The sequence below is a fragment of the Phodopus roborovskii genome, unplaced genomic scaffold (assembly GCF_943737965.1).
Source record: "Phodopus roborovskii unplaced genomic scaffold, PHOROB, whole genome shotgun sequence".
Classification (NCBI taxonomy): Eukaryota; Metazoa; Chordata; class Mammalia; order Rodentia; family Cricetidae; genus Phodopus; species Phodopus roborovskii.
In genome coordinates this window covers 11,815,305-11,837,290 of record NW_026125052.1, presented here as the reverse complement: position 1 = coordinate 11,837,290, position 21,986 = coordinate 11,815,305, and the positions used below count along the sequence as shown (strand labels likewise).

General features: G+C 47.4%; 2 protein-coding genes across 3 annotated transcripts in view; one reads left to right on the top strand and one right to left on the bottom strand.

Annotated features, from left to right (window-relative positions):
* The window catches only part of Cdk5rap3 (CDK5 regulatory subunit associated protein 3), a 720,787-nt gene extending 706,055 nt beyond the window's left edge, over window positions 1-14,732 (top strand). Inside the window, exon 15 of the mRNA XM_051173135.1 lies at window positions 14,722-14,732. The gene's annotated coding sequence lies outside the window, so the exon portion shown is untranslated. The remainder of the gene's footprint in view (window positions 1-14,721) is intronic.
* Window positions 9,314-21,986, bottom strand: part of Ttll6 (tubulin tyrosine ligase like 6) — a 39,511-nt gene continuing 26,838 nt past the window's right edge. For both annotated transcript variants that reach the window (XM_051207617.1, XM_051207695.1), the window contains 4 exons: window positions 21,038-21,316; window positions 17,472-17,799; window positions 15,486-15,769; window positions 9,314-9,487 (listed from right to left, as the gene is read on the bottom strand). In XM_051207617.1, coding sequence (XP_051063574.1) covers window positions 15,516-15,769; window positions 17,472-17,799; window positions 21,038-21,316 — 861 coding nt within the window. In that variant the 3' untranslated portion in view covers window positions 9,314-9,487; window positions 15,486-15,515. The remainder of the gene's footprint in view (window positions 9,488-15,485; window positions 15,770-17,471; window positions 17,800-21,037; window positions 21,317-21,986) is intronic.

Below are 21,986 nucleotides of genomic sequence, written 5' to 3'. Positions count from 1 at the left end.
GAGGCAGGAGGGAGGGAAAGCACAACACACCTGGGCTAAGGCCATCTGCCCTATCTAGGGAAGCCTTTAGAGAACAAGGTAGAGTTTAAGTCCTCTCCCAAGGAATCCACCTGCTCCTCCCTGTGGATGCAGCCTCCCCCTAGCCCACCCCATCTTTCTGGGTAGAACCTATCTTCAAGGGTCTCTCCTGAAGCCTTCTCCTTTTTCCATGGAAGGCTCAGGGATGGCTTGAGAAAAATTTACCTGAGGGTAGAGCAGTTTACAAGGGTGGCGACAGTTTGGTTGCTTGATGCAAAGAGCTGAAGAGAAAGACTAGCTTCCTTTCTTTTTAAAAGATTTGTTTTATTTTTGCTTATTTGAATGTATGTGTGTGGCTGTAACACATGAGTGCAGGCGCCCTTGCGGACTTGAAGACAGTGTCAGGTCCTTTGGAGCTAGAGTTACAGGTGTTTGTGAGCTGTTGCTTGTGGGTATTGAGAACAGAGCTCCCATTCTCTGGAAGAGCAGCTCTTAACCTCTGAGGCGTCGCTGAAGCCACAAGACTAGCTTTCTAATGGCCTCGCCCTCCATCCTGACTAAAGGTGTTTGAGCTTCAGTCCTTGACCGATATGGATTTTGTCTGCACTCCTGTACATCATGAGAAGTCGTGATCATGTTTCTCCTCAGCCAGTTGTCTCAATGCAGCACCGTATATCCTATTTAGCTGTGCACAAGGTCAAAACACAAAAACAAAAGGAAAGACAATACACGAAATCGAAAATGGTTTTTCATTCTGGGTGGACAGCCCAATCCCCTGATGGACTCGGATGGGCTGAGAAGGGTTTTAAGTTCATTGTTGATGCTCTCTGACATCGATTTCCCCCCTTTCTCTTTTAGTTTTTACTGTTTTCTGGAGCTCGCCAGATGCTGCGTCCACGTGGACACAGCCCTTTGTGGCTGAGAGGAGGGCAAGGGGACATGGGATGAGACGGAAAGTTTATTCTGAAACAGAAGCCTGCCGCGCTGTGCTAGAGTCCCGCAGACCAGGGAGGCAGACACATCCCATTCGGCCCCTTTAGCCTAGGGGTCGGAGAAAGGACAGGCAGAGCAGCCTAGAAAGGCAAAGAAATTAACGATGTTTGGCTGTCTGGGGGCTTATCAGCGCCGCTGGGGTCAGGCGGCGGCCGAGGCGACGTGGCCGGCAGAGGCGACGCGCGCGCGCGGAGGCAGACTGCCAGGGTTGGGGCTGTGCAGGTGAGGAGGGGCTGCCCGGTCACCCTCACTGACCTGTCTGGGACAGTCCTGAGACTCGGGTCTTGGGATGTGTCTTTTTGGAGCTCGCAGGTGAAAGGAAAAAGAAGAGGTGGCTGGTGAATGATTAACACTTTCAGGGTCCTGAAGATGGGGGAGGGTGCCCGCTGAATAACACAGGAACCAGGCCCGAGTCTCCTGGCCTCCACGGGCAGGTTCACTTCTAAACAACCTGAAGTACCGGATCTCGGCCAGCAACAGTTAGTTCTCCGGACTCCTTCTGTCCCAGGCTCCTCCTCAGAGTGAGGAAGAGTGGCTCAGGTTGGGAGGGCTGAAGGGACAGGTGAGAGAACCCTCTTCTCTCTGGGCAGGGAATGCTCTAGGCAGGTTCACACAAGCCGGAAAAGGAACTGGCTATAAGGTGCAGTACGTTCTGGGACACCTCTCCTATCAAGTCTGATCCTCAATCCTGGGCAACGGGTGACAAGGGTATGAGGAAAGTCCAGAGAGTCTTCATGCAAGAAGAAAGGCCTGTGGCTATAAGCTGGCTGGAGTGGAGAAAGGGGTACACACTGGACATTTCTTGGCCCAGCAGGGTGGGATTGCCAGACCTCTCTCCATCAAAGAGCTGGGTGCCAGCTGGGCTCGGGTATCTCCCTGCCCTGAATCAGACTTCTGACCTCAGCCTCCATGATCTACAGGGTAAACATCCTCTACACTTTGGAAACTGGTGAGACAAGAAAGTCCAGAGGGGGTGACAAGAAGGACAGAAGGAAAGATCCAGGTTCAAAAAAAAGGAAGACTGGGCATTCTCTAATACTCTCTGTGGCCTTCCACGGAGACAGTACTGCTGCCACTTGAAGCAGAAAATAGAGCAGTCTGGTGGGTGGTTGTCTGTCCCCAACTATAGGATGGTTCCCAGGAACCTCACAAATTAGACAAAGAATAGCGACCAGGAGGCGGAGTGAGTGAGACACAGGAAGGGAGATTCCCAGACTTATCTGAACCACCCCAAGGGCTTCAGTGGAGGGTTCAGGGCAGGAATAGTCAACTTTCCCAAGACTCCTAGAAAGGGAAATTCAAAGGCAAGAGTGGCTATGGCTGTTCCCAATGTAGGAGATGGTGTGGCGGCGGGTATGACTATTTCCTCTCTCTCTATTCTTGGTTCACCATCGAGAGAAGCTGGGAGGCCAAGTAAAGCTAGCGTAGAGCCCAAGCCTACTTTTCCCCCAATTTCCAGCCCAGCAAGCATCCTCATCTCCCTCAGCATAGCTTCTTTTGTAAGCACAACTTCAGTGTCCAAAATAATTCGGTGATGTTCTTAGTACAAAGACCAGCCCAGGACTTACAGACTCAAAATGCATGCACCGTGCCTCTGACTCTGCCAAGGTTCGACTGCATGTGATCCTCAGAAGCCATGGCTGCTTGCTCTCAACCCAATTCCAAACAAGTGATAGGAAAGAATAAGAAGGGAGCGGCTAGGGGGCTGAGAAGTCTCTTTCCCATGGCCCCTGAGTAAAAGAAAGGGCTCCATATCCTTTGCGTTGCCATTCCCGTTGTAGTTTTACACAGTAAGAGGTTTGGCGGCGGCTCTGCGCTACAGAAGATCGAAGCATAGCAGTTAAACTGGCAGAAACCCGTCTCCGAGCAGCCCGGCGTCAGGACACTTATTTACCCTATGGATGAAAGAAAGATTTTTACCCTGCAGATGAAAGATTCGAAAGAGCAACGTGGCAGAAAACTCAGACCTTTCTGAGTTTGGGACATCAGAATACCTCCCTTGGGTTGGGAATTTTCTACACTGTAAAATTGAAGTAACTGTGTGAAGACGCCAATGGGAGCAGGGTCGAGGTGACCGCGCTGGAACAGGCAGCCTGTTCCTCTAGGGGAAGCAATTCTGTGCGTGCAGGGCAATTCAAAAAACCTAATTGTGGTTGGGGGCAGGTCCCACTGGGACCTGGAGTCACCGTCAAATTCATTCTTGCCTGCCAACACACACTGGTTTATTCCAGTGCGATATCCCCGGTTCATTTGGTATTTGAGGAGGACAGTCCTTGAGGGCGAACGTGAGGAGGCCAATTCGTGCTCTGGGCGGCTTTGCAAAGGGCGAAGCAGGCAAAGCTGAGAGGGGAAACAGTTTGGAAACCCGCGGTCCGGCCCAGCACTGAGTATTTCACCCAAATCCAAGCTCTACTCCTTCCCGTCTGGGGAGGATCCTCCTTCCACCCCGCTGGGGCGAAGGCCAGACTTTACTAGGAGCCGTTAGGGGCTACGCTGCGCTGGGCCCAGAGAGTCAGAGGACCGCCGGGGACTGGGCCAGCTGCGGGCATGGTTGGGGAAGAGTTGCTACCCAGATCTAGGCCGTGCGTCGCAAGCAGCAACAATCCCGGCTTAGGTGAAGATGAAGGAAGCAGTGCAAATTCGTCTGAGCAAATTCGTCCGAAGGAGCCTTCCCTTGACGAACCAGACCTCCAGCCCTTCACAGGCCCAGCTTTCCCGAACAGGGGCTGCAGCAAACTATCCCCTAACCTTCCCTGGCAGAAATGGGGAAAAGAGATCCTATCCAACCACAAATCCATGGGGCTCTTTAGGAGAAGGGCATTTTCTGACCACTTCTCTAGAAGCAAATAAGTAGAAAATCTAAGAAAATGAAGACTTAGAAGGAGCAACACCTCTTCCTTCTATCGGAAACAACCTTTCCCTAGATACGGATACAGCTACTGTGCTTCTCTCCGTGAAATAGAAATTTCCAACCAGGCAACTTTTCATAGCAAGTCATAAGGGACCCATCCAGACTCTGCCCAAACAGAATCAAATAATGTCTCAAGCTCTACTGGCCATGATTCAGATCTTTTACATTTAAATGATGGAAAATGTTACAGAAATATTCAAAAAAAGAAATACACGGAAGCATATTTTTCCTCCTCAGCATTCCATTTGTGGTAGTAGGTGTGGGAGACAAAATGGGGGGGATCAATTGGTTGTTTACTGTAAAAAGCTAAATAACGGCCCCTGTCTGTGTTTTTACTTTCAGCTACTAAGTGGAAGAGAGAAGAAAAGAAAAAAGAAAGCAAATTGACTCTTAGGATGTGGGGGCTTAGCCTGTGAAGGAACTATGGGAATTTGGGATGGAGAGATGGATGAATTGAGAGAGAAATGAAAGGAGTCAGAAGCTGGACTGGACGACCTGGCTCTGTGACCTTGCTGTTCCCAGCCTCAGTTTCCACCTCCACAGTAAGGGAAGGGGAGGATTATCAGCTCCCAGAATTGCTGGGAAGAGCACAGAAAGGCAATCCGAACCACTTTCTTCCATCTGGGACTGAACCAAAAGGAGGGTATGGGAATCTAGCTTGGGCCCAGGCTCTGGGGAATGGGTGCAGGCAAGCATCCCTAAGGCTACTGGCTGTTCTCAGCCCCTGTTTGCTTTGGCCACGTTGCAATGGTCTTGCTGGCTTTGCCAACAGGATTTTGGTGTTTGCTGTCCCGCTGGCATGGCTGCTTCTGATAAGCATGCTAGCTAACATTGCTCCAGGCAAGTGGAATCTATCTCAAGGCTGTTGCCCTTTTCCTGATGCATCTTTCTCAGATGGATGGGTCCCATTGGGTCACCACCACCACAGACTGCTAGGTGTTTGGAAGAAAGATGCTGCGCCCACAGCCCAGTCTTTCCCTTTAGAACCAACCAGAGGACTAAAAGGCATCAGGAAGTAAGCCAGAAAAAGCAAAGAGCCAAGAAGATGGGGGCGGGGGGGGGAAGCTTTGCTTTGGAACATGTCTTTATAGTTTCTGGGGCAGTCGTTAATATTGAGGAGCAAGGAGGCAAGAGAGACTCCCACCGAAGGCCATCTGTACCAGTTAGAATGCATGGTTTTGTAGCAGGATGGAGGATGCGTGATTAGCAGGTGCCTGCCCAGATGGGAAGAATTTGTACTCACCATAGTCTCATCCCCTCCCACTCTGAGCCCACTCTAGAGCCTCCAGCCACCTCCAGAGCACACAGTGTGATGGACAGGGGTATGAAATGCTCCCCCCACACATGACACACTGCCTCTGGCTTTCCCAGCTGCTAGTTAATAACTTGAATCATAGCTGGAGAAAACAAAATAATTGAGAGCAATGCATAGTAAATTGCAGTTTCAAGGTCTTCATTGCCTAACAATTTGCAAAACCCATTTTGTTGCTTTTTTAGATTCCTTGAGTTGAAATAGCATTGTGTGCTGTAATTAAGTTAAGTGACATGCCCGCTATAAAGACAAGGGTTGTGAATGATTACATTTGGCTCATGTCATCATCCAGCTTGGGTGGGAGGGGGGCTCCAATCTGCTGCCAATCTGCCTGTCTTATATCCCCTACTATGGCGGAGGGAAAATGGAATCAGCACTGAAGCCTTTTAAGGCTAGCAAAAGCCACCCAGCCTGAAGTAAATAGGGGCCATCCAGGGCTGGAGTGAACAAAATGATTCTTTAAATTGGCTCTGCATCAGAACCCTTTGCAAAGGTTTATTATTGATGAGCTGGGAATGGGCCCAGGGTTCGACTCACACCAACCACCACCACTAACAGACAGTAACATTAGTGTGCATGCACGTCTGTGAATCTCGTGTGTGTGTGTGTGTGTGTGTGTGTGTGTGTGTGTGTGTGTGTGTGTGTGTGTTATACATGTGAGCTCTTGGGATCTGTATGCCTCTGTCCTTTGAAAGTCATGAGCAGCTAGCTATGTCTTGGCTTTTTTGTAGATTTGGGGTATTCATTCTTGTAGAGCGAGCACTTTTACCTTCCATCTCCCCAGCTCTAGGACAGCTTCTAAAGTTCAAATAAACTTCTCTCTCAACCAAATTGGACTCATTCAGTCTAGGGAGAAGCAAGAATACACGAACTGTCCAGGTCTTTTTCTGTTTGACACAGGGTCGAACCTAGGGCCTCATAAATGTTGAGGTGCTCTAACACTGAGTCATCAACCCCAGCCTTATCCAGAGAAGTTTTTACTTTCACTAGTGATATATATATATATATATATATAGATAGATATATAGATATATAGATATATAGATATATAGATATATGTACAACACACCTTGTGCCTGAGGAGGACAGAAGAGGTCACTGGATTCATATGGGTGCTGGGAACCTAATCCAGGCCTTCTCCAAAGTCAGGAGGTACTCTTGATCATCTCTCAAGCCTCTACATTTGTGTCTATGTTGAGTGTATATGTGTGCAGGCATGCATGCTACAACACGTATGTGGCCATCAGGGGACAAGTCAGTTGTCCCCTTCTACTATGTGGATTCAGGGGATTGAACTCAAACTGGCAGGGTTGTTGGCAAGTGCCTTTACCCACTGAGCCATCCCTCCAGTGCCAAGGATGGCTTTTTTTTTTTTTTTTTAACAACTTGGTCTTTAGGGACATCACTACTGTACTTGGACCTTCTCTGTCGGGGTTGCTCTTTTAGGTCTGCCAGAGGCCAGGGATGTATTCAAACGGCTTCTGCAGCACAGATGAGACGTTCTGTGTCCTCCCAAGTTAGCCTAGCTTTTCTCAGGGACTCTTCTGTGTCCTTCCCCTTCTTTTTGCTCTCACACACCCAGCTGCCAGCTCTCTGGTGTGTGTGTCACTCGCCACTCCTTTTTTGTCTGCTTCTCTGAGGTGCATCTCCCCGCCCGCATCAGCCATCCTTCCAGGTGTTGTAAAGGCTTGACAGCAGGATCACCATGTGAAGCCTCTCCCCTTCCTATCCATCACATCGCCACAGATGCATCACATCACCACAGATGCATCTATTTTTTTTTTTTTCTAAAGATTTATTTCATGCAGATGAGTGCTCTATCCTCATGCATACATTTATGCCAGCAGAGGGCATCAGATCCCACTAGAGATGGTTGTGAACCACCCTGTGGTGACTGGGAATTGAACTCAGGACCTCTGGAAGAGCAGCCAGTGCTCTCTCCAGTCTCCTAGATGTATCTTCTAGCACCACATAAGGCCCCTCTCCCATTTGAACCCTTGGAAGGTTTCCACTACACTCTGGGTTAAACAGTTCCCAGGATAACATTTTAGATCCTCTTCGTAATTCATTGAGCAAACATTTATTGAATCCCTATGAAGTCCGTGTTACTTTGGTTTAAAAGCAAGGAGTAAGGAGCTGGAGAGATGTCTTGGTGGTTAAGAGCACTGACTTCTCTTCCAGAGGACCTCAGTTAGAATCCTGCTTCCCACATGATGGTTCACAACCATCTGTAAATCCAATTCCAGGAGAGTCAAGGCCCTCTTTCAGCTGCCACAGGCACTAGATTCACAGACATACATGCAGGTAGAAGCAAGGAGTGAAACACATAAAGGCATCATATAATCCAGCCACACAAACAGTGTACTATCACAAGGGAAGCAGTAATGTGGAAAGGAGCAAAGGTCCCCTGGGGTCTCCAGTGTGATCTCTCAAACTGTCTCTCCATCTTCATCTCCCAATAGTCCTTGCTAATTCAACCAAATTGCACTAGACCTTACAGATTTATTATCTTCAGGAGTGTTATTTTCTCCTAGGCTTCTATACTGTGGTCCATACCCCAAATCTCCTTTATCCTTTCCTGGCACCTTGAATAGAAGTTGGCCACCAGGTGGATGTGAAGGTGTTTCCTTCTCATCCACAGATACTGGTGCTTAACTTGGGAGCAAGGCATTCTCTGTCCCCATCACCTCTGCCCAGCCTATGGATGGACGGGACCAAGAAGACACCCTGAAATTTCCCCTCTCACTGGTGAAGGAGAGCTCTTCAGCACCCTAGGCAGAAGATGCTAAATAACAGGCTCAGCCAAGTGCAAGACACCAACACAAGACTCATTGTCCAGAAATCACTCAGCATTTCAAGATGGGGACGGCACAGCGGTACACCAAGGGCAGAGTCCTTCTGTGTATGGGACCCTGGATGACTACACTGATGCTAGATGTCTGTGTGAAGCTGACCGTGGCTCAAGAAGGAAGGGTGCTGGTACCAAAATGTATGTTAGGGAAAACAAACCCGGCTTTACCTTATTAACAGATTTCAATACCTTGGACAATTCAGGTATTTTCCTTGGAGAGTATTGTGGGATTAAATGCCCCAGACATTGCTGAGGTGGGAAATGCATTCCCTCAATCATCAGATGTGTATGGGATATCCACAAACTGTGAAGCAGTGCTCACTTTCGATTCCCTTCTACCTTCGCCATACATCCCTTACAAAACCCCCTCCCCTGCGTGTGTGGGTGCACACACACACACACACACACACACACACACACACACACACACAATCCAAGTCCAGTAGAGCTACAGAGACAAAGGCCTCACAGCACATTCTGGGCAATGCAGGGAATGAACCAGCAGGTAGGATGAAATGTTATACCTGGACCCTGGCTATCTCTGCTGGGTGGAAGGAAAGGCACCACGATAACCCAGACAAGGTCATTTCAGGCTCTTGGATCACCCATCCCAAGGAAGCCTTCAAAAGCTCCTGGCATCTTTCAATAGATCAGTGAGGGGTACTCAGGGGAACGACCATCCCACCTCCCATTCTGGACCAGGCTCCTCCCTAGTATTGAGCATGGCAATTTATTTTATTAATGTACACATGAAGACATATAATTTCTGCAGGTCAATGGAAGAAACACCTGCAGGCTAGGTACTCTCACATTACCTGTCTTTGCCAGCAAGACTGAAGGGGAGGTAGCAGCGAGGGGCAATCTGGGAAATGAGGTGGGGCTGGCTGGAGTGGAGAGGATCGCTTTTGCTGGTGAATTTGCGACTGTTCTGAATCTTTTCAAGACTCAGAATCCCACCACACTTAGTCCTAGCTCTGCCTTTGTTTTTAGAGACAGGGAAGGACTAACTAACACAGGCCAGCAGGTGGAATGAGGGCTCAGGACTCCTGGAAATCATGAATCCTCCCCTCACTCCTTCCTCAAGTGGCTTAGCCTGGGGGAGTGTTCTGGATGACAGTGGCCTTCGCGTGAAAGACCCAGAGGAGCGCCACAGCTGAGGCAACCGTCCTAGGGAAGCAGCATCAATCCCTGGTCACACACACACAGCACTGTGAACTAACGGCGGCGGCGCAGCACGGAAGGCCGCTGTCCTCACAAGTGCCAGTGAGACTGTTTATCAGACCAGAATTTCTAGATGAGGAAATGAAACGTCCGGTCCATCTGTAGACACTGTAGGAAGAGACAAATCATTTCCTGGAATAAGAGGTAGGAAAGGAAAAACGGCCAAAGATCCAGTCTGATTCTAGAAAGGAAAAACAACAAAAAAAAATTTTTTTTCTTAGATCATCTTTTACCAAGGCCTCTTGAATGCTAAAGTTAACTAGTCCCCATCCCCTTGTGAAGCAAGAGCTCTGCCACTGAGCTACACCCCAGCCCTAATGTCACTGTCATCACTTCTACCCAATGAGTTAGGAGGCGCTCAGATATCTTCGGTCACAAGAAATTCATTTCACCTGCATAGCTACTATCAGTATACTTCCGTACCACCCAGGTCATTTAATATGGACCATTAAAAGTGGATATGATGGCTGACTGCAGATGGTACATTAATAGTTAATATTGGGCAAGTATGCACAGGGCCCAAGCCCTAACCAAGAAGCCATCTGCAGTTAATGCCTGCATGCCTGCTGGTAAAGTTTTCTCCAATGCAAAGTCACTGGGCATATCACACATACTCCAGGGCTGGCCCAATGCCCAATGCTCAGGAGTAGTTGGACTTTGTTTCATTTTGCTTTGTTTTGGCACTTTTTTTTTTTTTTTTTTTTTTTGTCTTATTGGTCTTTTCCATGTTTTGATTTTCATTTTCTTGTTTTTTTTTTAACTGCTGTTTTGTTTCTTGTTTTTGGTGCTTTTGTTTTAAAAGAGAGAGAGAAAGATCAAAGTTGGGTGGGGGGAGAAGTTCAGAAGATCTAGGAGGAGCTGAGGGAGGGGAAACATGATCAAAACATATTGTATGAAAAATGTTTTAATAAAAAAAATATGGCAGGGTGGTGGCACTTGGAAAGCAGAGGCAGGCAGATCTCTGTGAGTTGGAAGCCAGCCTGGTCTACAGAGGTAGTTCTAGGACAGCCAGGGCTACACAGAGAAACCCTGTCTTGAAAAACCAAAAGAAGAAAAGAAAAAAGAAGCTGTGTGCCAAGAGCTGGATGTTGAGGCACAGGCTTGTAATCCCAGCATTTGAACAGCACAGGTATGAGGATGGGGAGTTTGAAACTAGTGAGACTTTGCCCAAAACAATTTTTTTGAAAAAATAACACTTTTTTTTAAAGAGGGGGCAATGGCAGTATGTTTTTGTATAGTAGTTACTTCACCTCTCTGCCTTGGTTTCCCCATTTGCAAAGGAAACATCTGAGAGGACTGAGAGCAGCGTTTCAACACCAGGTAAGTGTGCCTTTGTCTAACCCACAGCAAGAGCATACAGCCATGGTCACTATGGTTGTCGCATTCCAGGCCACCCATCTGGTCAAGCTCTAATCATTCTGTGACCTTATTCACTGGGTTCTATAACCTAGAGATCATTACCACTACACAGATGTGCACCTGGCTCCAGTGACCAACCCATTCCTTACATATGTGCATGCAGAGGAACAATGACAAGCCTGAGGTGACTTCCGAAGACAGATGGAGGAAACTTTCAGGGTTCCATTTCTCTCATAGGCCAGGACAGGCTTTCAGTTCACAACAGTGTGCTAAAGGGGGAGAAATGCTGTCTATCTGTCCTGAGTCCATCACTTGAGTAAGGTTGAGCAAGCCATTAGACATCCTCAAACCTTGATTTTCTTTGCCTACAAAGTGTGTCTCAAATAACATCTGCCTTGCCAACCTCACAGTACTACCATGAGGATTCCAGAGGCTTTTGCTGTGTGGAAAGTAAATTGTCATTATATTTACTAAAGAAAGCCTTGGTCCACCACATGGTCCCCTGTGCTAATCCTCCCCTTGCTCAGCCATCATTTATCATGTAATAAGCCCTTTCCTCTCCATTTTTTAATCAACACATGACACATGATAGTTAGGCATTCTGCTGAATGTAACTCATCTTTTGTGAGCTTGCTTTCTTATTTGTCAGTTGTTGTGATCAGGTAACTCCAGGGACAATTTTTAGAATCTATTATTTGTCCTGAAAGCAGAGAGCTAGATCTGCCATCTGGTCAACCCTCCTAATATCCTCAGAGCCCACGCAACCTTTGCTCCCCAGGCCTCCTGCAGAAATGCCTTCACTGGAGAACCATTGGTTCTGACTTAAGAACAGCATTAATGGAAAAGACATTGGAAAGATGGGTGGTATAGGTCTTGGAACTTGGGCATCAGAAATATCTGACTCAAAACAGGAATGGTGGCCTACACTATAATTCAAGCATGTGAAGGGCTCAGGCAGGAGGCTCCCAATAACTAGGCTAGACTGAGGGGAGGGAAAGGAAAGAGGGAAGAGAGGAATAGAGTAGAATAAGAAGGGAAGGAAGGAGGGAAGGAAGGAAGGGAGTGATGGGGGAAGGAAGGGAGAAAGGAAGGGGGTGTAGAGTGATGGGCCACCAGCCAGCAGCTAAGAGCCTGTACTGCTCTTGGAGAGGACTTCAGTTTGGTTCCCAGCACCCACACTATACAGCCACCTGTATCTCTAGCCCCAGGGTATCCCATACAGTCTTCTGGCTCTGAGGGTAGTGCCATCACATGTGCAATCCCCACCCAGATACATACATATAAACATAGTTAAAAATAAAAACAAGGGCTGAAGAGGTGGCCCAGAGGTCATGAGCACTTACCTCTCCTGCCCTTCCTGTTCAGTTCCCAGCACCCACATGGCAGTTCACAGCCACCTGTAAATCCAGTTCCATCTGTAAGTCCCTCTCCTGGCCTTCATGAGCACCAGGCATCTACATAGTGCACATACTGGAATGCAGGCAAGACACTCATATGCATTTTGAAAATACAGAAATCTTTACAGAGCACTAGCTGGCTTGGAACTCACAGAGATCCACCCGTCTCTACCTTTCGAGTGCTGGGATTAAAGGAGTGCACCACCACACACACCTGTCATAAATACATGAATCTTTAAAGAGCAAAATAAAATCTTTAGATAGACTAAAGAACAACTTTGGTCAAATGGTGGGGACAGTTTGTGTTCTTGGGGAATCACTAATTTGATAAGGGGAAGAAAAGCACAATGCTATGTTTAGCCTTTTCTGTTAAGGTTCAAAGTTTGATTCTATAGTCAATGCAGGAAGTACTTTGCCATATCCTCTCTTCACAATTTTGGTTGTATTATTTCCTGTTTTTTTGGTTTTTGCTTTTTGACTGACTGAAACTTGAGATGATCTGTCCGCCTCAGTCTCTCCAGTGTTAAGCTACCAACCACACTTGGTTATCATGCTGTCCCTGTGTAACCCTCCCCCCATCTCGTGTGTGTGTGTGTGTGTGTGTGTGTGTGTGTGTGTGTGTGTGTGTTGACTAAAATGCAAGTGTGTGTCTTCTGATTTTATTATTGGTTTTGGTTTTGTTTTTGTTTTTCAAGACAAGATTTCTCTGTATTGCTTTGGAACCTGTCCTGAAACTAGCTCTGTAGACCAGGCTGGCCTGCCTCTGCCTCCTGAGTACTGGGATTAAAGTTGTGTGCCACCAACATCTGGCTCTGATATTTATTATTGTTTTTGTCATTATTATTATCTGTGGTACTGGGGACAGAACTTTAAGTCCTCATGCATTCCAGGCAAGGGTTCTACATCAGAGCTATATCTCCAACCCCTACTAATTCATATTGACAGACTTATTAAATAAAAGTTTTCTTTGGCTAGAAAAATAGCTTAGTGGTTAAGAGGACTCATTGCTTTTCCAGAGGACTGAAGTTTGATTTCCAGCACTCACATGGGCATGGGGTGGCTTACAGCCACCTATAGCTCCAGCTCCAAGGGATGCAATGTCTCTGGTCTTTGTGGGAACATACCCATTTACAGGCACATACACATAATTAAAATGAAAGGGACCCAAAGAGATGGTTCACCAGTTAAGAGCACTTGCTACTCTTTCAGAGGACCCGAATGCGGTTCCCAGCACCCACATGGTGGCTCCAGGGAATCTGATGCCCTCTTTTGGCCTCCAAGGGTGCTGCAGGCACATGGTGCACAGCAGGCAAAACACCGCTACACACAAAATAAAAATAAAGGTTAAATTTTTTAAAAAAGATTTTTCCTTTTTGTTTGTTTATTATGTATGCATGTATGCCTGCTCAGCAAAAGAGGGCACCAGAGATTATTACTAATGGTTGTGAGCCACCATATAGTTGCTGGGAATTGAACTCAGGACCTTAGACCAGGCTGGCCTCAAAGTCTCAGAGATCTGCCTGCCTCTGCCTCTCAAGTCCAGTCAGTGCCTTTAGCCACTGAGTTATCTCTCCAGCCCTAAAAGTTGTAAATAATAAAAATAAACTCTTTTTTGGCTGTTGTTTTTGTGTTTTTGAGACAGAGTTCTCTGTGTTACAGTCCTGGCTGTCCTAGAACTCGATTTGTAGACCAGGCTGCCCTCGAATTTACTGAGCCCCACCTGCCTCTGCCTCCCAAGAGCTGGCATTAAAGGTGTGTGCCACCACTGATGGGAAAAATAACCTCTCTCTCTCTTTTTTTTTAAAGGTCAGGAGGGCAGATCAGTCAATACTGAAATGCCATGAGTTTATTTTTCATCACTCTTACCTCTCTTTTAAAAAAAATGGGGCTGAGTAGTGATAAATCATGTTTTTAATTACAGCACTCAGGAGGCAGAGACAGGCAGATTTCTGTGAGTTCAAGGTCAGCCTAGTGTGCAGAGTGAGCTCCAGGAAAACCAGGGCCACACAGAGAAACACTGTCTCAAACAGCAAACAAATAAAAAGGTTGCATTTATTTTGTGTGTTTATGTATATGTGTGTTCATGCCACGGCACATGTGTAGAGGTCAAAGGACAGCTTCCTGGATCAGTTTTCTCCTGTCAGCTTGTGAGATCTGGTGGTTCAACTGGGACCCTCAGGCCTGTGGGCAAGAACCTGTACCCCAGAGGGTCCCACCCCCCCACCCCCGCCCCTTAATGGCCTGAATGTGAACAAAAGCTTTCAATGGGGCTCTTCTCCTTTGGAGACAGGGTCTCACATAGCCTAGGCTCTCTCGAGGTCCTTGGATTTCCTTAACTAGTGATCGTTCATGCTTCCCTGATGCATCCATCACAGGTGGGAACTACCAGACTGCTTTTCTTTGAAACAGGGTCTCACTCTGTAGCCCTGGCCAATTTAAAACTTGTTATATAAACCAAATTGGCTTTGAACTTGTGGTGCTCCTTCTGTCTCTTGCCTCCCAAGTGCTGGGATTTACAAGTCTACATAGCCAGGGCCTGGTTCCCTAACTGCATTTTAAAATTCATTTTAGAGGGTCTTGCTCTTTCTATGCTTGCTTGCTCATGGAGCTGCTGATCTTCGTGCCTCAGCACCCTGAGCCCTGGGGATGCAGGCATAAGCCCCTCCGTGTTGAAATATGCATTGAGAACTTTATTACATTAACGTGGGAACACATTGGTGGAGGTCAGAGGACAAGCGGCCGGAATCGGTGCTCCCCTTCCACTATGTCAGTCCCAGGGATCAAACTCAGGCCATCAGGCTTGTCAGCAGACACCTTTATCTGCTGAACCATCTCACTGGCTCTAGAACATGGGCTTTTTTTTTTTTTTTTTTTTTTTTTTTTTTCTTTTTCACAAACGCCCAGGCGATGCCTGCAGGCCATGATTACTCAAGGCCATACTACAGTGTGAGACACTGGTAACCAGGGGGCCAGGTGAGCATGTCTGGTAAGAACCTGGTTTCTGTGGCAGGAATGAGGGTGGTGGCAGAGCTCCGAGCAGCGCCAGCCTCTTCTCGTGGATTTTGTGTGTGACCCTTCCTTCAGAAGCGCCTAGGCTTTGAAAGAGCGCTCCTTACGGTTTCCCTGGTCCTTCCACACAGTGGAATCCACCAGGTTCCTCTGTCCTGTCGTTCTGTCCCTTCCTTCCTCATTACAGGGCCAGCCTTTGATGCCAGTGATTAACTTGCACCTCGTGGTGGAGGCGGTTCAGCACTATAGAAAGAGGCCGGGCAAGGGTCACATCTGGAGGAGAACCCCAGCTGTTGACTCACCTATAGGTCTTCATCAACCCATTCACCCTCTTACATACGCAACACTCCAGAAAGATCAAGAGAGGCACTGACAGGGCACCAACCCATCCAGGGAAGAAGAGTAGGCTCCTACCTAAGCTCTCACATCCTTTCTGACCAGCGATCAGGCAGTAGCGGTGTGCTTCGGGTCCTGTGTGCCTGGGTCGCTTGTAGTGCCTGGGTCCCTTGGAGTACCCGAATGGCCTCTGATAGGCCGAGGGTCCAGACGAGCCTGAGTGGCAACTATCAGAAGGTCATCCAGAGATTGAGCATGGCTGTGAGAACCCTGCAGGAAGAGGACGGAGGGCACACCCATCTCTCTCTTCCTGACAGGGTTATAGCTGTGGGAGCACCACTCCTTGGGCAAGGATGGGTTTCCTGGAAAGGCAAAGTCATTGGCATCATCAGTTTGTGCTGCTATAGTCAGCACAAACTCCAGGTGAAGGTCACCTACCAGGAGGCTCCCATGTCCCCAAACTTGCTAACGGTCTTGGAACCTAAGTCAGCCATTGCTTCTTGCCAAGACTGGCACAGACAATGGGTCTCATGTGAACAAGTCCTGGGAATGTTGACTGTCAGCCAGCACTCTTTTGCCCAATGGGGATGGAGACTCTTTGGGAGCATGAGCCATGTCTCCATCATCAAACAGACAGAAGGGTCTAACCCTGCTCTTGAACCTGGGGCTTCTCCCAACTGGTTCCTCTCTCTCTCTCTCTCTCTCTCTCTCTCTCTAATGCCATATAGTTTGAATTTTCTTGTCAATGTTAGTTTTGTGGTTTTAGGGGGTAATTTTTATTTAATTTTTTTATGTGTATGGGTGTACTGCCTATAAGTCTGTCTGTGTATCACACGTCTGCCTGATGCTCATGGAGGCCAGAGAAGGGCATCACATTCCCTGGAATTGAAGTTACAGTTGTGAGCAGCCACGTGGGTGCTGGAAACTGCATCTGGGTCAAACACAGCCAGTGTTCTTAACTGCTAAGCCATCTCTCCAACCTTTAATTTTGCAATTAATAACATTTTATTATTATTGTGCATGTGTGCATATGTATGGGTCGGTATGGCAACACACATGTGGAGGTCAGAAAACAATTTCATGGAGTCAATTTTTCCCACCCACCTTTATGTAGGCTCCAGTGATCAAATTTGGGTTGCCAGGGTTATATGGCAAACACCCTTTTATCTGCTGAGCCATCTCGTCAGCCATGTTAATTCTTATTTATCTTTTTTAAAAAAATTAATGCTGGTGATGCAAGCCTTTAATCCTAGCACTGGGGAGTCTGTGAGTTTGAGGCCAGCCTGGTCTACAGAGTGAGTTCCAGGACAGCCAAGGCTGCAGACAAAAACCTTGTCCTGAAAAAAAAGTATTTGTTGGGGCTAGAGATAATTCAATGGTTAAGACACTGGCTATTCTTCCAGAGGACCTAGGTTCAAATACAAGTACCCATAGAGTGGCTTGCAACTGTCACTCCAATCCCAGGGAATCGACCTCCCTCTTCTGGCTCCCAAGGGCATCCAGCACAAACATGATATGCAGATATATATGTAGACAAAATACCCATACACATAAAATCGATAAATAAATAAAATTATTTAAAATAAATTTTAATTGTTTTTATGATGTATATATGCCCATATATGTGAACTGCATGGGTACTGGTGTGTAATGAGGCCAGAAGACGGGTATCTTGCTGTGTAACTCAGGCTAGCTACAAACTCCTGATCCTCTTGTCTCAACCTCCTGATTGCTGAGATTTCAGGCATGTGCCACCAGTCCTGGCCCTGATCCTATAGTACGGATGCCGAATGTTGGTCCCCCCCCCCCCCCAGAGGCTTTGTTGCCTGATGTTCCTGACAGGAAATGGAAGCTATGGTGGCTAGCCATGGAATGAGTGAGTTTCATTCACCACACCCTCCCCATCATTGCTACCCAGGTTCTCTCACATCCAAGACCTAAAAGCAATAGGTCTGTCCTGTCATCAATTAAACCTCTGAAAGCCATGAGCCTAGAACAAACTGTGAGAGAAAGCTGACCATCATGCTTAAGCTCGGGGCACACTCTGCCTACAGCAGCACTCACGTGACTTGGGAGCCGGGAACAAGGCGTGTTTCTTCATCTGAACCTTCTGCAGTATCTCTGACATCAGATACTGCCTCTTCACCTCATTCTTTAGCAAGGTCCAACTCGGGTCCAAATTCCTGGGTTTGGAAGACATGGGAGGTTTGGATTTTTTCTCCTGGATCAGCCTGTAGGGGGCCCTCTGCTGCTTGCACCTATAGGAGGCTGTCTGGATGCTGTCGGGGCTGCTGCACTCAGGGCTGGTGGTCAGGCTCAGGCTTGCCAGGGATTCTAGAGAGGTTGAGAGCTGGGCTGTGGGTTCTGGGGAAGTTTCTTCAGATGTTAAAGGCTGAAAGAGAAAACAGCCTGGAATGAGATGGCAGGAGGCAGAGGGCTCCCTTCTAGCTCCTCCAGGAAGAAAAGGTAGAAATGGTCACAGTGGTGAGTTAGGAGCTGCCCTCAGGGGATGGAGAGGTGGCCCAGTGGTTAAGAGCACTGGCCGTTCCAGTTCCAGGGCATCTAATGACCTCTCTGGTCTCTGTAAACACCTGACACACATGGTGCACATGCAAACAGGCACAGACAGGTATGCATACATTTCTTTAAAAATTAGTCTTAAAAAAAGTTGACTCTGGGCAGGGTATGGTGGCACAAGCCTTTAATCCCAGCATTCAGGAGGCAAAGACAGATGGATCTCTATCAATTCAACCTGGTCTACATTGTGAGTTCCAGGAGAAAAACCTGTCTCAAAAAAAAAAACCAAAACAAAAGGGGCTGGAGAGATGGCTCAGTGGTTCAGAGCACTGGCTGCTCTCCCAGGGAACCTGAGTTTAATTCCCAGCATCTATATGGCAGCTCACAACTGTCTGTAACCCCAGTTCCAAGGGATCTGATACCTTTCCATCAACACAAAGTTAAATAAATTATTTTTTTAAAAAGTTGGTGTGGTGAACCTTTTGTTTATGGTCTAACAAATAAAGCTTGCCTGAAGATCAGAGTGCAAAGCTCGCCATACAGGCCAGGCAGTGGTGGCACACACCTTTAATCCCAGCAGCCACACTAGTTAGCCACAGAAGTGGTGCTCTAGAGAGGAAGACAATGAATATAAGGTGGGTGGGGAGTGCAGTGTATTCAGTCTGTAGTCACCCTGAGGACAGGCTCGCCCCACCTGTGGTAGAGGTAAGAACTCTCTAGTGGCTATCTGCTTTGCTTTTCTGATCTTCAGCTTGAACCCCAATATCTGTCTACAAGTTGGCTCTAGGATGACCCAAACATTGTTCCATTAGCATACAAAAACATTATAATTTATTTATTCTTATTTCATGTGCACTGGTATTTTGCCTGCATGTATGAGGGTGTGTGTTTTGCCTGTGTGAAGATGTTAGATCAACTGGAACAGGAGTTACAGTTATGAGCGGCCATGTGGGTGCTGGAAATTGAACCTGGGTCTTCTAGAAGAGCACCCAGTGCTCTTAACCCCTGAACCATCTCTCCAGCCCACTTCAGAGCCATCTCAACAGCTCTTAAAGATGCTTGCTTACTGGCTGCAGCCAGAGCAGAGTTTTTTTTTTAAAAAAAAATATATCAAATGTATGGTTTGCAGACTGATTTTCCACCCTGGAGGTCAACTTTTTACTCTTTATTATTGCCTTTGCTAAGAGATTCTGAATTTGATGAAGTCTTGCTTTTTTCATATTTCTGTTGCATCCCTGACAGTCTCTGCCAAACACAACACACAACAGGCACATTCTTTCTGCCTGTTTCTCAAGTGATTTGAGTCTACACTTTTACCATTGCCTTTGAGACAGGGTTTCTCTCTGTAGCCCAGTCTGGTCTAGAACTCACTCTGGTGACTTGTTTTGTTTAAAAAGCCTGTGCTTGAAATCTTCCCAGAGGAGACATAGAGACAGGAGGATTCTGGAGCACTTGGGCCAGCTAGCCTAGTCTACTTGGTGACTTCCAAGCCAGTGAGAGTTTCTGTACCCAAAACTAAGTTGGATGGTACCTGATGAGTGACACACAGTGTTGTTGTCTGGAGTGTGCACACATAGGCACACACACATGAATGCACTTTAAAAAACAAAGTCTGTATGTTTGGTAACTACATTTTTTAAAACATATTTTTTGATATGTAGATCACTGAACCTGTGGATGTAGAATTTATGAACATGGAGGGAGTACTATATAAAGATTTTATACTTGTTTCTGTGTTTGTGAATTTATTATATATACTTTTTTTTTTCCTTTGGTTTTTCAAGACAGGGTTTCTCTGTGTAGTCCTGGCTGCCCTGGAACTTGCTCTGTAGATCAGGCTGGCCTCAAACTCAGAGATTTGTTTGCCTCTGCCTCTGGAGCGCTGGGATTGCCAGCGTGTACCACCATCACTTAGGCGTGTGTGTGTGTGTGTGTGTGTGTGTGTGTGTGTGTGTGTGTGTGTGTGTTTTAAGATCAGATAGCCTGGGGGATAGAGAGATGATTCAGCAGTTAAGAGCACTTGATGCTTCTGCAGAAGACCCAGGTTCAGTTTCCAGCACCTACATAGTGGCTCACAACTTTCTAAAACTCCAGTTCCAGGGGATCTGTTGTATTTAAGTGGTGGAAACACACTCAGGCGCGCGCGCACACACACACACACACACACACACACACACACACACACACTAAAGGAAGTATTTAAGGTGGAACAGACTAGCCCTCAATTCTGGAGCTTAAGCAACCCTCCTGTTTCAGCAACCTTTCAGACAGCTAGAACCACAGGCACATTTCACCTTGCCTATCTCATAAAAAGCAGTTTACTGTTAGCTGTGGTGGCACACACCTCTAATCCCAGCACCCGGGAGGCAGAGGCAGGAGGCTCTCTAGAATTTTTGTCCAGTCTGGTCTATACAAGGAATTCCAGGCCAACCAGGGTTATACAGTAAGACCCTGTCTGAAAAACAAAACAAGCCAGGCGGTGGTGGCACACGTCTTTAATCCCAGCACTCGGGAGGCAGAGGCAGGCGTATCTCTGTGAGTTCGAGACCAGCCTGGTCTACAAGAGCTAATTCCAGGAGAGCCTCCAAAGCCACAGAGAAGCCCTGTCTCAAAAAATCAATCAAACAAACAAACAAACCCAACAACCAAAACATGAAAACATATGTGGAAGAAACATAAGGAAAAGGCCATGTGACAACATAGGCAATCAGTGTTGTCACTGATCAAGGCTTGCCAGCAGCCATCAGAATGGGATGGATTTCTTTTCTCCAGAGACTTCAAACGGAACCTGGCCTGCCCACTCTTTGGTTCTAGAACCGTGAGAGGCCACATGGTGCTGTTTTAAGTGTCTAGATTTGAGACCCAGCACTGGAGGAAACTAGCACAAATGGCAGCTGGCCCATGAAAAGGACAAGTGGAGGACAGCCCTGAAAGCCATCCCAGGCTAACCTTCCCAGCAGGCCATGCCATCCCACTGTCTGGGCTTCACAGCCAGGGAAACTGAGACTTGGGTAGCATCGGTGGGTACTCAAAGAGCTACAAGTTAGGGACAGAGAAAAGGCCAGAAGGCAAGACTCCTACCAGACCCACCCAGAGCACATCCCTCTACTTACCTGGGTATTATTGCTGATTATGTTCAATGAAAGGGCCGACTTCACTTCCTTGATTTTGGAATTGGACTTACAGAGCTCTGGCCCACAGCAGTTGAGATTTGAATTCCTTAGGTCAGGGACAGAACTGTAGTGCCTTGCTGACATGGGCTCGCAGGGAGCGAGGCTGGCCTCCTTCTTGGAGCCCTGGTGGAGGCTACTGTCTGTTTCATTTTTCCGTATGCCTCTGATGTTCAAGAACAAGCCGGGTGTGCAGGATACTAAAGTCACTGGGTGGTAGCACTGGGAAGGAGGAAAGCAGACACACAGCCCGTGGGGAACGAAGTCCTGTCCACCATCAGATGCAGCTGCACCCCAGGGAAGGTGCAAAAGGGGTGGTGAGAAAGGATGAGGCACCAAAGCCTGTCTAGTCTGGAGCTCTTAACCCGGGGGTTCCAGAGCCCTTACAAAACAAAGCTCATGGCTCGACTGGGGGAGGGAGTCGTTAGCCACTTAAAATTGAGATTTCAAGCAGCACAGTGTATACACTTGATGGCAAGTCATTCCACAGCTTTCATCAGATTCCCAAGCAGTCCCCAACCCAGCTCTAGTCCCGTCCTTCCAAGCGAGTCTTCAAGACTAAGGAGATGAACAGGCATGGTGGCACACAACTCCTGCAACCCCAGCACTCCGGTCACAGAAGCAGGAGGACCACACATTAGAGCATGGTCTGCATAGTGAGTCCCAGGCCAGTCAGCAGGTCTCCACAGTGAGAGGGAGGCATTTTGAAAAAGTAAAAGATCAGAGGGAGGCTGGCAATATAGTACTGGATTAATAAATAGCCTAGCATACATGAGGCCCTGGTTTGATCTCCAGCCCTGTACTAACCAGGCCTTGTGTCTCAAGCCTGTAATCCCAGCACTTGAGAGGTGGAGGCAGGAAAATCCGTTCTCTATTATCTTGGGCTACAAAA